This window comes from Cetorhinus maximus, chromosome 23, assembly GCF_964194155.1.
Source record: "Cetorhinus maximus chromosome 23, sCetMax3.hap1.1, whole genome shotgun sequence".
Lineage (NCBI taxonomy): Eukaryota > Metazoa > Chordata > Chondrichthyes > Lamniformes > Cetorhinidae > Cetorhinus > Cetorhinus maximus.
The window spans coordinates 59,060,872-59,076,439 of NC_135901.1; the positions used below are offsets into that span (position 1 = coordinate 59,060,872).

The 15,568-nt window shown below is 45.2% G+C and overlaps 1 protein-coding gene across 1 annotated transcript; it reads right to left on the reverse strand.

Moving 5' to 3' along the window:
* Positions 1 to 8,591: 8,591 nt before the first annotated feature.
* On the reverse strand, positions 8,592 to 10,063 carry LOC144697653 (uncharacterized). Its single transcript, XM_078569677.1, has one exon. The coding sequence runs from the start codon at positions 9,972 to 9,974 to the stop codon at positions 9,078 to 9,080; it is 897 nt and encodes a 298-aa protein (XP_078425803.1). The 5' UTR covers positions 9,975 to 10,063; the 3' UTR covers positions 8,592 to 9,077.
* Between the last annotated feature and the right edge of the window lie 5,505 nt (positions 10,064 to 15,568).

Sequence of the window (15,568 nt, forward strand, 5' to 3'; positions counted from 1 at the left end):
TATGGATAAAGTGCAAGAAATAAAGAAAGTTGGGGAAAGACTGAGTAATTTTTATAACAAGGATTCCTGGTGGGCTACAGTAATGGGGTGGTTCTCCGGTTGGGGAAGTTGGCTGCTGTATGTTTTAATTGGGTTGGTCATGGTATGTGTTATAGGGTGCTGTGCATGTGTTGCTTTGCGAATTTGTTGTGTCCAATGTATTAATGGAGCCATGAATGGAGGCACCACTGGGTTAGGAGGAGCTCTAGTTGTCCCTCAAATGATGCGCAATGGTCCCAGTGAGGCCCACTGGTGGGGAGAAAAGGTTTACCCTGCCAGAGATCAGCCTTTTCCTTATGGTTATGAACCCCCATATGAGAATGAAGATACTATTCCTCATTGGTGTTAATCTGGAAGGAAGATTAACAAGGAGGGATTGTGGGAGAATAAAATACATCTACAGGATAACAAAGGGTTAAGTGGTTAAACTATAGTGGAATACTACAACAAAGTGTCCTTGCATCAGTACATCAGTAAACAAACCTGCGCTGTCAGCTATTGTGGAGGAATGAAAACAAGTATACTGAACAAACTATCAAGCGTCCTTGAAACCAAGCTAGTGTGTCTGTTATCAGCACATGAGACAGGGCCTAGTCACGCTATCTGTTGTCTGTCCAGATGACTAATCGCCAGATGGGTACTCAAGGTTTTTGTGTAATTATAAACTAAGATAGAACAATTGTATGCATGCCAAAGATAAATGTTCAATGTTATTAATTACTAAGGGTCAAGCAACTTTGTTAATTGCATGACCTCTGTCACGTACACTTTTGCTATAACTATGTGTGTACTCTGATGCTTCCTCAGAGCGCCGGCTAGCTCCATTGTATGCTGCTGGGCTCTCCGTGATATCATGATTCAATAAATGCTTCCGAGACAAACCTCCTGGGTCCGAGTGTTCACTCCATTTTCCGTGACAATCCCTCTCCCTGACAACTGTCTGAGACTGAACCAGACTGTTCACAACCATGGTGAAATATTTCACCCCAAGATGAGCTTCCAACCACATATCCACATCATCACCAAGACCGCCTATTTCCACCTCAGTAACATCGCCCGACTCCAGCCCAGTCTCAGCTCATCTGCTGCTGAAACTCTCATCCATTCCTTTGTTACCTCCAGACTTAACTATCCTAACACACTCCCACAAACATTCCAAAAACATTGCCCCTTATAAATATGGCGGCCACACATGTGCCCCGCTGCTCATTGCAATTAAGATAAAGAAGATGTGTGTTTATGAAAGGTGTCAGGTAGAAAATACAACCAAGGTTCAGGGGGAGGTGAAAAAGCATATTGGAGAAACAAAGAGGAATTATGAGAAAATACTGGCAGCCAACATCAATTTTGGATTCCCAAAGTCTTCTATAGGCATAGAAATAGTAAAAGATCAGTAAAGGGAGGAGCAGGGCCGATTAGGCACCTACAAGGGAATTTACACATGGGCGAAGCGGCCATTGCTGAGGTATTTAATTAACACGTTGTATCCGTTTTTACCAAGGAGGTAGATGCTACCCAGACCATGGTGACAGATGAGGAAACTCTGCCACTAGGAGGGTTCAAAATTGATAAGGAGGAAGTGTTGAATAGACTATCGGTACTTAAAGTTGACAAGGCACCGGGACCGGATGAGATGCATCCAAAGTTGTTGAAGGAAGTGAGAGTAGAAATTGGAGGGGGACTGGCCATAATTTTTCCAGTCTTCCCAAGACTCAGGGGAGGTGCCAGAGGACTGGAGAATTGCAAACATTATGCCCTTGTTCAAAAAAGGTTGTGAGGATAAGCCCAGCAATTACAGACCAGTTAGTTTAACTTCAGCTCTGAAGGAGGGTCATACGGACACGAAAAGTCAACCCTGTTTCTCTCTCCACAGATGCTTTCAGACCTGCTGAGCTTTTCCAGCATTTTCTGTTTTTGTTTCAGATTTCCAGCATCCACAGTATTTTGTTTTTTTATCTTAGTTTAACTTCAGTGGTGGGCAAGATTCTAGAAACAATTATTTGAGATAGAATTAGTACTCACATGGAAAAATATGGGTTGATAAGGAAGATCCAGCATGGATTTCTAATGGGGAAATCATATTTAACCAACTTGCTGGAGTTTTTTGAAGAGGTAACAGAAAAGATCGTTGAGGATAATGCTGTTGATATGGTGTACATGGACTTTCAAAAGGCATTTGAGACAGTGCCACACAACAGACTTGTGAGAAAAGTTATTGCTCATGGAATAAAAGAGACATTGGCAACATGGATACAAAATTGGCTGTAAAATAGGAAGTAGAGAGTAATGGTCAATGGATATTTTTCAGGCTGGAGGAAGGTTTGTAGTGGAGTGCCCCAGGGGCCAGTATTGGGACCTTGATTTTCCTGATATATATTAATGATCTAGATCTTGGTGTGCAGGGGACAATTTCAAAGTTTGCGGATGGTACAAAGCTTGGAAGTGCTGTAAACTGCAAGGAGGACAGTGTAGAACTTCAAAAGGGCATAAACAAGTTGGTGGAGTGGGCAGACAGGTGACAGAAGAAGTTCAATGCGGAGAAGTGTGAGGTGATGCATTTTGGTAGGAAGAAAATGGACAGATAATATAAAATTAGGGTTGAAATTTTAAAGGCCTGGGTGTCTTTGTGCCTGGATCATTGAAGGTGGTGAGAATTGTTAATAAAGCATATAGTATCCTGGGCTTTATTAATAGGGGCATAGAGTACAAGAGAAGGGAGGTTATGTTGAACTTATATAAGTCACTCATTAGACCTCAGCTGGAATATTGTGTACAGTTCTGGGCACCACATTATAGAAAGGATGTGGACATATTGGAGAGAGTGCAGAAGAGGTTAACAAGTGCAGTTCCAGGGACGAGAAACTTCAGCTATGAGGATAGATTGGGACAGTTGGGACTGTTCTCCTTGAACAGAAGAAGGCGAAGAGGAGGTTTGATAGAGATGTTCAAAATTATGAGGGGACTGGACAGAGTAGATAGGGAGAAGCCGTTCCCACTCTTATAAGAATCAAGAACGAGAGGACAGATGTAAAGTGATTTGCAACAGAAACAAATGTGAAGCGAGAAAATTTTTTTTCACAAAATGAGTGGTTCGCATCTGGAATGCGCTCCCTGGTAGTGTGGTGGAGGCAGGTTCAATCGAGGCATTCAAGAGGGCATTAGGTGACTATCTGAATAGAAACAATGTGCAGGGGTACGGGGAATAGGTAGGGCAATGGCACTAGGTCAGAGTGTTCATTTGGAGAGCCGGTGCAGATATGATGGGCCGAATGGCCTCCTTCTGTGCTGTTAAAATTCTGCGATGACACAGTGTGAGTGCTGGTCTCTGTAGCTGGTGGCTGCAGTTTCCTCTGAACGGTTAACTGTTGTGAGCTAGAGTGTGGGTGTTGGGCAGAAGCCAGTGTGGATCACTTCATAGTGATCACTCCAGAGCGAGACTGGGAGGCAGTGCAAGAAGAGCGATGGCCTTGGGAAGATTTTTAAAAAGTGGGATCTGAGAGTCAAAGCGGAGATTTAAAAAGTGTGGGACTGAGAGTCAGAGCGAAGATTTAAAAAGAGTGGGAGCTGAGAGTCAGAGGGAGATTTAAAAAGAGCGGGAGCTGAGAGTCAGAGGGAGATTTAAAAAGAGAGGGAGCTGAGAGAGCGGAGATTTAAAAAGAGCGGGAGCTGAGAGAGCGGAGATTTAAAAAGAGTGGGAGCTGAGAGTCAGAGCAGAGATTTAAAAAGAGAGGGAGCTGAGAGTCAGAGCGGAGATTTAAAAAGAGTGGGAGCTGAGAGTCAGAGCGGAGATTTAAAAAGAGTGGGAGCTGAGAGTCAGAGCGGAGATTTAAAAAGAGCGGGAACTGAGAGTCAGAGCAGGGATTTAAAAAGAGAGGGAGCTGAGAGTCAGAGCGGAGATTTAAAAGAGTGGGAGCTGAGAGTCAGAGCGGAGATTTAAAAGAGTGGGAGCTGAGAGTCAGAGCGGAGATTTAAAAAGAGTGGGAGCTGAGAGTCAGAGCAGAGATTTAAAAAGAGCGGGAGCTGAGAGTCAAAGCGGAGATTTAAAAGAGCGGGAGCTGAGAGTCGGAGCAGAGATTTAAAAAGAGCGGGAGCTGAGAGTCAGAGCGGAGATTTAAAAGAGTGGAAGCTGAGAGTCGGAGCAGAGATTTAAAAAGAGCGGGAGCTGAGAGTCAAAGCGGAGATTTAAAAAGAGCGGGAGCTGAGAGAGCGGAGATTTAAAAAGAGCGGGAGCTGAGAGTCAAAGTGGAGATTTAAAAAGAGCGGGAGCTGAGAGTCAGAGTGGAGATTTAAAAAGAGCGGGACTGAGAGTCAAAGTGGAGATTTAAAAAGAGCGGGAGCTGAGAGAGTGGAGATTTTAAAAGAGCGGGAGCTGAGAGAGCGGAGATTTAAAAAGAGCGGGAGCTGAGAGTTAGAACGAAGATTTAAAAAGAGCGGCAGCTGAGCTCAGGGCTGAAAGCTGTGTGAGGACAGAGTGAGAGTTCCGGGGAGACTCAGGGCTGAAAGCTGTGTGAGGACAGAGTGAGAGTTCCGGGGAGACTCAGGGCTGAAAGCTGTGTGAGGGCAGAGTGAGAGTTTCGGGGAGACTCAGGGCTGAAAGCTGTGCGTGGACAGAGTGAGAGTTTCGGGGAGACTCAGGGCTGAAAGCGGCGCGAGGACAGAGTGAGAGTTCCGGGGAGACTCAGGGCTGAAAGCTGTGTGAGGACAGAGTGAGAGTTCCGGGGAGACTCAGGGCTGAAAGCTGTGTGAGGACAGAGTGAGAGTTTCGGGGAGACTCAGGGCTGAAAGCTGTGTGAGGACAGAGTGAGAGTTCCGGGGAGACTCAGGGTTGAAAGCGGCGCGAGGAGGTCACGATTCAAAAAGTGACATGATGCAGGGGCCACAGCTGATTGTTAAGTAGGGTCAGGTGAGTTATTCTACTTTTTCTACTAATTAAACTGCTGCAGTGCATTAGCTTCAACAAAATAAGGTGAGGACTTTGGACTGGAGTGGGAGTGTTTGCAGTAGAATAAGGCCCCTAGCGTAGTTAGTGTTCTTCAAAGGGAGTTACTAACAAGCTTAATCTAAAGGGAAATCATGGCAGCAGAGCTCGCACTTGTGATATGCTCCTCCTGTACTATGTGGAAAGTAATGGACACTTCCAGTGTCCCTGGTGGCCATGTGTGCAGGAGGTGTGTTCAGCTGCAGCTACTGGCTAACCACATTTCGGAGCTGGAGCTGCGATTATTGTGGACAGCACGTTGAAGTGAGGTGGTCACACCACTGGGAAAGACTGAACAGGCAGGAAGGGCACCAGGCAGAGTAGAGGAATGCAGGTAGTACAGGATACTCCTGTGGCTGCCCTCCTTTCTAACAGATATAACATTTTAGATACTGTTGGGGGAGACAGCTTTTCAGGGGAAAGCAGCAGCAGCCAAGTCCATGGCATCACGGGTGGCGCTGCTGCACAAGAGGGGAGGAAGAAGAGTGGCAGGGCTATAGAGATAAGGGATTCAGTAGTAAGGAGAACAGACAGGCGTTTCTGCGGCTGGAAAAGAGACTCCAGGATGGTATGTTGCCTCCCTGGTGCCAGGGTCAAGGATGTCTCAGAGAGGCTGCAGCGTATTCTGAAGGGGGAGGGTGAACAGCCAATGGAAGTGGCACATAATTGGTACCAACGACATAGGTAAAAAAAGGGATGAGGTCCCACAAGCTGAATACAGGGAGTTAGGACGTAAATTAAAAAGTCAGACCTCAAAGGTACTGGTGTGAGTAGAAATAACAGGATCTATCAGATGAATACGTGGCTGAAGAAATGGTTTGGGGGGAGCAATTCAGATTCCTGGGACATTGGTACAGGTTCTGGGGAAGGTGTGGCCAGTACAACAGGACAGGTGGCATCTGGGCAGGACCGGGACCAATGTCCTCAGGGGGGTGTTTGCTAGTGCGGTCGAGGAGGGTTTGAACTAGAATGGCAGGGGGATGGGAATCTGAGCAGGGAAACAGAGGAGGGGGAAACAAGGATAGAAACAAAAGACAGAAAAGTAAGGAGCAAAAGTGGAAGGCAAAAAAAACAAGGGTGAAAAACAAATGGGATCAGAGTACAAAATAAAGTTAAGATGACTGACAAGGTTAAAAAGACAAGTCCAAAGGCATTGTATCTTAATGCTCGGAGCAGTCGCAATAAGGTAGATGAATTAACAGCGCAAATGGGTATAAACGTTTATAATATAGTTGCAATTATGGAGACGTGGCTGCAAGGTGACCAAGGACGGGAACTGAACATCCAGGGTATTCAACATTTAGGGAGGACAGAAAAATCGGAAAGGAGGTGGGCTAGCATTGTTAGTAAAGGAGTAAATCAATGCAATAGTGAGGAAGGATATTGGCACGGAAAATCACCATGTGGAATCTGTTTGGGTGGAGACAGGAAACACTAAGGGGCAGAAAACGTTGGTGGGGGTTGTCTATAAGCCCCCAAACAGTAATGGAGATGTAAGGGAAGGCATTAAGCAGGAAATTAGAGACGCATATAATAAGGGTACAACTGTAATCATGGGTGACTTTAATCTACATATAGATTGGCCAAACCAAACTAGCTATAATACTGTGGAGGACAATTTCCTGGAGTGTGTGCAAGATGGTTTTTAGACCAATACATTGAGGAACCAATGAGCGAGCAGGCTATCCTAGATTGGGTATTGTGCAATGAGAATGGATTAATTAACAATCTTGTTGTTCGGGGTCCCTTGGGGAAGAGCGACCATAAAATGATAGAATTGTTCATTAGGATCGAGGGTGAAGAAGTTGAATCCAAAACATGGGTCCTGAATCTAAACAAAGGGAACTTCCACATATGAGGTGCGAGTTGGCAATGATGGATTGGGAAACCTTACTAAAAGGGTTGGCAGTGAATAAGCAATGGCTAATATTTAAGGAACGTATGCATGAATTAGAACAATTATTCATTCCTGTCTGGCGCAAAAATAAAAAAAGGAAAGGTGGCTCAACCATGGCTTACAAAAGAAATTATGGATTGTATTAGACCCAAAGACGAGACATATAAGATTTCCAGAATAAGCAGCAAGTCTGAGGATTGGGAGCAGTTCAGAATTCAGCAAAAGTGGACAAAAAGATTGGTTGAGAAGGGGAAAATGGAGTATGATAGTAAACTTGCAAGTAACATAAAAAACTGACTGTAAAAGCATCTATAAAAATGTGAAGAGAAAAAGATTAGCGAAGACTTATAGTCAGAAACGGGGGAAAGTATAATGGGGAACAAAGAAATGGCAGAAGAATTGAACACACATTTTTGTTCTGTCTTCACCAAAGAAAGCACAAATAATTTCCCAGAAATGTTAGGGAACCAAGAGTCTAGTGAGAGGAAGGAATTGAAGAAAATCAGTATGAGTTAAAAAACAAGGTGCAAGAGAAATTAATGGGGTTAAAGGCTGAAAATTCCCCAGGGCCCGATAATCTACATCCAAGAGCACTAAAGAAAGTGGCTCTGGGAATATTGGATGCATTGGTGGTCATATTCCAAAATTCTTTTGACTCTGGAGCAGTTCATACAGATTGGAGGGTGGCAAATGTAACCCCACTATTTAAAAAAGAGGGAGAGAAAAAACAGAAAATTACAGACAGTTAACCTAACATTAGTGGTGAAGAAAATGCTACAGTCTTTTGTTAAAGGTGTGGTAACAGAACACTTGGAAAGCATTAACGGGATTAGACAAAGTCAGCATGGGTTTATGAAAGGGAAATCATGCTTAACTAATCTACTTGAGTTTTTTGAGGATGTAACTAGTAGAATAGATAAGGGAGAACCCAGTGGATGTGGTGTATTTGGATTTCAAAAAGGCTTTTGATGAGATCCCACATAAGAGGCTGCTGGGCAAAATTAAAGTACATGGGATTGAGGGTAATATATTGGCATGGATTGAGAATTGGTTGACAGACCGGAAACAGAGAGTGGGAATAAATGGGTCTTTTTCCAGGTGGCAGGCAGTGATGTACCGCAGGGATCAGTGCTTGGACCCCAGCTATTCACAATATATATAAATGACTTGGATGAGGGAACCAAATGCAATATTTCCAAGTTTGCTGATGACACAAAACTGGGCGGGGCTGTGAAGAGGATGCAAGGAGGCTTCAGGGCGATTTAGACAAGTTGTGTGTGTGGGAAAACACATGGCAGATGCAGTGTAACGTGGATAAAGGTGAAGTTATACGCTTCGGTGTGAATAAACAGAAAGGCAGAGTATTATTTAAATGGTGATATATTAGGAAATGTGGATGTACAAAGGGATCTGGGTGTCCTTGTACACCAGTCAATGAAAGTAAATAGGCAAGGGCAGCGAGTAATTAGGAAAGCAAAGGGTATGTTAGCCTTCATTGCAAGAGAAATGTCTTGTTTCAGGGTGTGTGTGAGAGACATGTCCTTGGCAGAGATAACAGGCCTGTCCTGTGTTTGTCAGCTAGCAAGCTATGGAAGCTTTCTTCATAAGAGAGAGAGTGAGCTATTTCTGTAACGTTCCATAAATTTCTGAAGATCTGATAAGGTTATTAGACAGTGATTACTTACAGTCTGTTACTTGGATTGAACTTGTCTCCATTCCTGTGCCGAGGGGATTTCTGTATCCGGCGGGAGGGGTAACATTTGGGAACTCTCGATTCTCCACCAATTCCCATTCCCCTTCTTCCTGGTGGATAATGGAGGTGTCACTGTGAGTAATGTGCAAGTCAATAAGAATTGGCAGCAAGGATTAATCAGCACTTTCTAATTGGAGATGTTAATCAGTGGAACCTCTCAGATACTGAATTGTAGAGTTCGTACCAAAGATCAATTTAGGATCGAAGTAAAAGTTCAGAATCTTGTTGTAAAGTAATTTCTGTTGAGAGTTCCTGAATTATGGGGAAAGACCAGAGACAGCGGTTCATAAAGGGACACTGCAGCCCCGAGAACACAATCAGCTATAGATCCAGAATATTAAACTCCAGCCCAGTTTCAGGGATTATTAACATCAGCAGAAACAAACCCCAACTGTCAGAATGAACATGGTTCAGTCCTGGATGTGATTAACAGCAGCAATAACAGTAGAATCTAACCCCTGCAGTCGCTTGTGAACTCGTTTGTGTTTCAGCAGCTGGGATGACTGAGTGAATCCCTTCCCACACTCGGAGCAGGTGAACGGCCTTTCTCCAGTGTGAACTCGCTGGTGAGTCACCAGGTTGGAAAACTGAGTAAATCCCTTCCCACAATTGGAGCAGGTGAACGGCTTCTCTCCCGTGTGAAGTCGCTGGTGTCTCAACAGGTTGCAAAAAGACCCAAATCTCTTTCCACAGAAGTTACAACTGAACGGCCTCTGCTCAGTGTGAGTTTGCTGGTGCTGCCGCAGGTCAGAGGACCCAGTGAATCCCTTCCCACATACCGTGCAGGTGAACTGCCTTTCTCCAGAGTGAACCCGCTGGTGTGTCCGCAGTGCAGATGACTGAGTGAATTTCTTCCCACACTCAGGGCAACTGAATGGCCTTTCCCCAGTGTGAATTCGCTGGTGTGCATTGAGGTTGGATGAAGACCTGAATCTCTTTTCACAGGAAGTGCAGCTGAATGGCCTCTCTTCAGTGTGAACTCGCTGGTGCTTCAGCAGGTCAGAGGACCCAGTGAATCCTTTCCCACATACAGGGCAGGAGAACGGTCTCTTTCCCGTGTGAACTGGCTGGTGTCTCAGTAGGCTGGTTAACTGTGTGAATCGCTTCCCACACTCGGAACAGGTGAATGGTCTCTCTCCAGTGTGTAACCGCTGGTGTGTTAGAAGTTGGGATGATTGAGTGAATCCCTTCCCACACTCAGGGCAGGAGAACGGCCTCTCCCCAGTGTGACTGCGTCGGTGGGTTTCCAGATGGGAAGGACAATTGAATCCCTTCCCACAGTCCCCACATTTCCACGGTTTCTCCATGGTGTCGGTGTCCCTGTGTCTCTCCAAGTTGGGCGATCAATTGAAGACTCGTCCACACACAAAGAACACGTGTACAGTTTCTCCCCACTGTGAATGTGTGATTTTTTTTCAGGCTGTGTAACTGCTTAAAGCTCTTTCCACAGTCAGTTCACTGGAACACTCTCACTCGAGTGTGTGTGTGTCTCGGTGCTTTTCCAGTCACACTGATGTTTGAAATCTTTTCCCACAGACAGAATAGACAAATATTTCTCCTTCCACAGTCAAAGACGATGATTTTCAGGTCCTGAATCGAGTGACTTTATCAGATCTTGATGTGATGTTTGGTTTGAGTTTCCCGTCTGAAAATCCTCCCCTTCTAATTCTCTGCAAAAGGAGTTTACAAAAGTCGTCACTGTCAATGCAGGATAGAAATTCAGAACAGACAATTCATGGAACATTTATTCCTCTCTTGTTTCCCCAAAGCTACAAATCCCCGTCCCACACACTCTCTCTCCTCCCTGTGCTGAAATCCAAACAGAGATTTGGACAATTCTTTCTGTATCTTTTTAATAAATTCCTACAACTGGTGATAACAATAACATTCTCTTCAGCCATTACTCGTAACAAAATATTAATCTGAAACGCCCTGACCGACCATACAGAATAGCAGACGTTAACCTTGTGTCCAAAACTTACTGTGTGGAGATTTAATGAGTGATCGTGAAGGTGGTTTCTCCAAACCTCCCAGGGTTTCCTTCCTTCCTTCTCTCCCTCGCTAACTGAGTTAAACCCGGGATCAGTCTCATGGCCCATTCTGGTTCCTGCTTTTCTTCCTGATGAACAGTTAACTCCAATTAAACACTGAAATGACTGAAGACACTTTTAATTGGAAAAAATTCTGAGGGATAGGATTAATCTCCACTTGGAGAGGCAGCGATTAATCAGGGATAGTCAGCATGACTTTTGTCAGGGGGAGATCACGTCCAATAAATTTGATTGAATTTTTCGAGGTGTCTAGTTGTGTCGATGAGGCTAGTGTAGTTGATGTAGTCTACATGGACTTCAGTTAGGCTGTTGACAAGGTCCCACACGGGAAAATGGTCAAGAAGGTAAGAGCCCATGGGATCTAGGGCAATTTGGCAAATTGGATCCAAAATTGGCTCAGTGTCAGGAGGCAGAGGGTGATGGTCGAAGGTTGTTTTTGTGATTTGAAGCCTGTGATATGTGGTATGCTGCAGGGATCGGTGCTGGGACCCTTGCTGTTTGTAGTGTACATTAATGATTTAGACGTGAACATAGGAGTTTACAAATGACACGTAAATTGGTCGTGTCGTAAATAGTGAGGAGGAAAGCCTTAGATTACAGGATGATATAGATGGGCTGATAAGATGGGCAGAGAGGTGGCAAACGGAATTTAATCCTGAGAAGTGTGAGGTGATGCATTTTGGAACAGCAAGGGAATACACAATGAATGGTAGGACCCTAGGAAGTACAAAGGATCAGAGGGACCTTGGTGTACATGTCCATCAATCCCTAATTAGCAGCACAGGTAGATGAGGTGGTTAAGAAGGCAGATGGGATACTTGCCTTTATTAGCCAAGGCATAGAATATCAGAGCAGGGAGGTTATGTTGGAGCTGTATAAAACTCTAGTTAGGCCACAGCTGGAATACTGTGTGCAGTTCTCGTTGCCACACTATAGGAAGGATGTGATTGCACTGGAGAGGGTGCAGAGGAGAGTCCCCAGGATGTTGCCTGAGCTGGAGTGTTTCAGCTCTGAAGAGAGACTGTATAGGCTGGGGTTGTTATTCTTAGGGTAGAGAAGGCTGAGGGGAGACCTAATTGAGGTATATAAAGTTTTGAGAGGCATAGATCGGGTAGATAGGAAGAAACTTTTACCCTTAGCAGAGGTATCAATAACCAGGGGGCATAGATTTAAGATAAGGGGCAGGAGGTTTAGAAGAGGTTTGAGGAGGGATTATTTCACCCAGAGGGTGGTTGGAATCTGGAACAAGCTGCCTGAGGGGGTGGTAGAAGCATGAAGCCTCACAACATTTAAGAAGTATTGAGATGAGCAATTGAAACGTCACAGTTTACAGGGTTACAGGCCAAGTGCTGGAAAATGGGATTAGAATAGATTGGTGCTTGGTGGCAGGCACGGACATGATGGGCCAAAGGGCCTGTTTCTGTGCTGTATAACACTATGACCATCTATGACTTTTCTGGTCCCTGCTCCAATCTCCATTTCCCTACATACCAACCCCATCCCTCTCCCTAGGAACAGTCTTGGATTAAGCCAGTCTCTTCACAACTTCGGTGTTACATTTCACCTCAAGGTAAGCTTCTGACCTCAAATCTGTGCCACCACTAAGATCACCTGTTCCAACCTCTGTAACATCACCCGACCTCACCCTGTCTGAGAGCATCTGCTGCTGAAACCCTCATCCCTGCTGTTGCCTCCACCAGACTCATGCTACAATTCCAACACACTTTTTTTCATTCATTCATGGGAAGTGGGCTTTGCTGGCTGTGCCAGTATTTACTGCCCATCCTGTGTTGCCCTTGACAAGGTGGTGGTGAGCTGCCTTCTTGAACCGCTGCGGTCCATGTGGTGTTTGAATGGCTTCAGGTTTACGGAGGGAAGAATGTGGGAGCTGCACTGCGCGTATCTCCCACATTCTTCCCTCTGTAAACCTGAAGCCACCCAAACGTTTGCTGTCTGTGTCTTCACTCGCAGTGAGTCCCATTCCCCCAACTCCCCTCTGCTTCCTGACCTGCCTTGGCTCCCCGTCAAGAAACAACCTGTTTTTAAAATTCTCATCCTTGTTTTCAAATCCAATGAGGATAGTGCAGTTGATGTAGTCTACATGGACTACATCCCTCCCTATCAATGCAACATGCCCTCAGATATCTGCACTGCTCGAATTTTCTATTTTAATCACTTCACCATTATTGACCATGCCTTCAGTACCCTCATCCCCAAACTCTCAAAATCTCTCCCTTTGTCTACTGCACCTTCCTCCTTTAAGACACTTGAATATTGCTAAAAAAAGAGACATTCTGTCACAGCTTTTAATCTTGTCCTCATCAGGACAAATGCAAGAACATCAAATTTCAAAGATTATCAGTCGGGCTCATAATGTGACTCATTTACACTTGCGAGAAGCTACATATACTCACGCACAGTGAACTGTCCTCTACAGGCAGAAGGAACATGACCAGGGCCAGTGGCACAATGGATAATGCGTCTGCCTATGGATCCGAAGATTGTAGACTTGACTACTACCTGGCTTGAGGATGCTTTAAGGCGAGGGGATGGCGTTGTGGTATTTTCACTAGACGTGTATTCTAGAGACCCAGGGTAATGCTCTGGAAACCCAGGTTCCAACCGCACCATGGCAGATGGCGGTGATGACCATGAAACCATTACCAATTATTATAAAAACCCATCTGGTTCACTCATGTCCTTTCAGGAAGGAAACCTGCCGTCCTTATCTGTCTGGTCTACATGTGACTCCAGACTCACAGCAATGTGGTTCAATCTTAAATGCCCTCTGTCCTCAGCAGCTTGTCTGTTTTTTCAGTAATAATCAAATTCTGTTGAAACAAGTGACTATTTAACGCTGCTTCAAACTCTTTGGCGAGGCTTCTGCTCGAATATCTCCTTACGCCTCTGGGTGTCAGACTTTGTTTTATAATTTCCCTGTGAAGCTCACTGGGATGATTTATGATGTTAATAGAAGTTGTTGTTGTTTCTGACTGTTACCCTGATCTCCTGTTTTACAACAACCCATTGATTTCACACCAAACTCTATCTCTGATTTATTGTCCCTCCTGCGGGTTATTCACCCGAGTTTGCAGCCGCTGCAAAGGTGGCGGCCACGCATGCGCCCTGTTGGACCTTGCCCCCTACAAAGATGGCAGCCGCACACGCTCACAGATGCTCATTGCCCCCTAGAAAGATGGCGGCCATTAACTCGGGCCTACTTCCGGAAAGTAGACCTCAGCTTCGTCCAGCTAAACGCGGGAACGATGGCTACTTATTGAGGGCTTAGGGCCGACACCGTGAGTTTATGAAGCCTCCCAACCCACCCGCCAGCCCCATCCATGTTCACGGTTTTACTTTCGGCTATAAATTCGCACTCGGTCTTTCTAAACCCACATTTTAACTCCGCTCGCGCGAGCTCTCTTACCGCCTGTTCCAACGGACTGCGCATGCTCCATCTCAGAATGACTGACGGAAGCTCCAGACCAATAGGAAGAGGAGGGCGGGCCTGGAGTGCCGAGCGGGTGCCGCTGGTCCTCCAACCAATCGGAGTGAATGAGAGGGCGGAGCCGGCTGGGAGTGGAGCATGCGCGGTACCAGGCTGAAGGCGGTCAGCTTGAAAGTCCAGCGGGTGAGAAAGGGCCGAGTGCAGGAGAGGAATGGAGCCGGAGGGTGGACTGGGAGGGTTCACAAACACCCGGTGTAGGACTCCAAACCCGGATTACAAACTCCCGGAGCCCAGTTTACACCGAGTGTTTGGAAACTCCTTTTACAGGGGGTTAGAAGGGGAGGATTTACACACAGCAAACTCCAACCCAGAGAAATGTTTGTCTCTTAATTTCTATCCTGGACTGACAGGGATGGTGTTTTTAAATAATATTTTTACAGGATTTTCAATGGGAGGATTTGCAGACGGGAAATTCAAACCAAACGTCACATTAAAATCTGACAGAGTCACTGGATTCGTCAGAACCTGAATCTTATCGGACTTTGACTGTGGAAGGAAAAAGGTTTGTCTGTTCTGTTTGTCAGAAAAGGTTTCAGGTATCGATGTGACTGGAAAAACACCGGGATATTCAAAATCCAGGTTAGACCGCACCTGAACCACTGTATTAAAAATAAAATGCTGGAAATACTCAGCAGGTCAGGCAGCATCTGTGGAGAGAAACAGAGTTAGCATTTCAGGTGAACATGACCCTTGATTAGAACAGGAATACTGTGTTCAATTCTGAGCAGCACACCTTAAGAAGGATAGACTGTATTGGATTTAGTGGGTGTGCAGTGCAGATTTACCTGAATGATACCTGGACTCCAAAATTTAAATTATGAGGAGACAGTAAACAAATGAGTCCGAGTAATTAGAGCACAGAAAGAAGCCATTCAGCTCATTGATTCCAGCAAGCTCTCTAGAGCAATCCAGCCTGTCCCATTCCCCTCCTGTATCCCCAAGGCCCTGCAAGTTTATTTCCCTTGACATCCAATCTCCATTTTAAATCACAGCTCATGTCTGCTTCAATCTGCCTCCTAGGTAGTGAGTTCTGGGTTATTACGACTCGCTGTGTAAAAAGTTCTTCCCTGCATTTGTCCTGTCTCTATTGTCCATAACCTTCAATCTAATCCTTGTACCATCAGCAAATATAGGACAGGCTCGAGGGGCTAAATGGCAAGCTCCTCAAATCATAGAAACTTACAGCACACAAGGAGGCCATTCAACCCTTTGTGCTTGTGCTGTCTCTTTGAAAGAGCAGTCGTGTTTAGTCCCACACACCCACTTTCTGTTTGTTACCCTGTAAGTTCCTCAATTTCAAATTCTTGTCAACTCCCTTTTAAAATTCCTGATAGAATCAGGT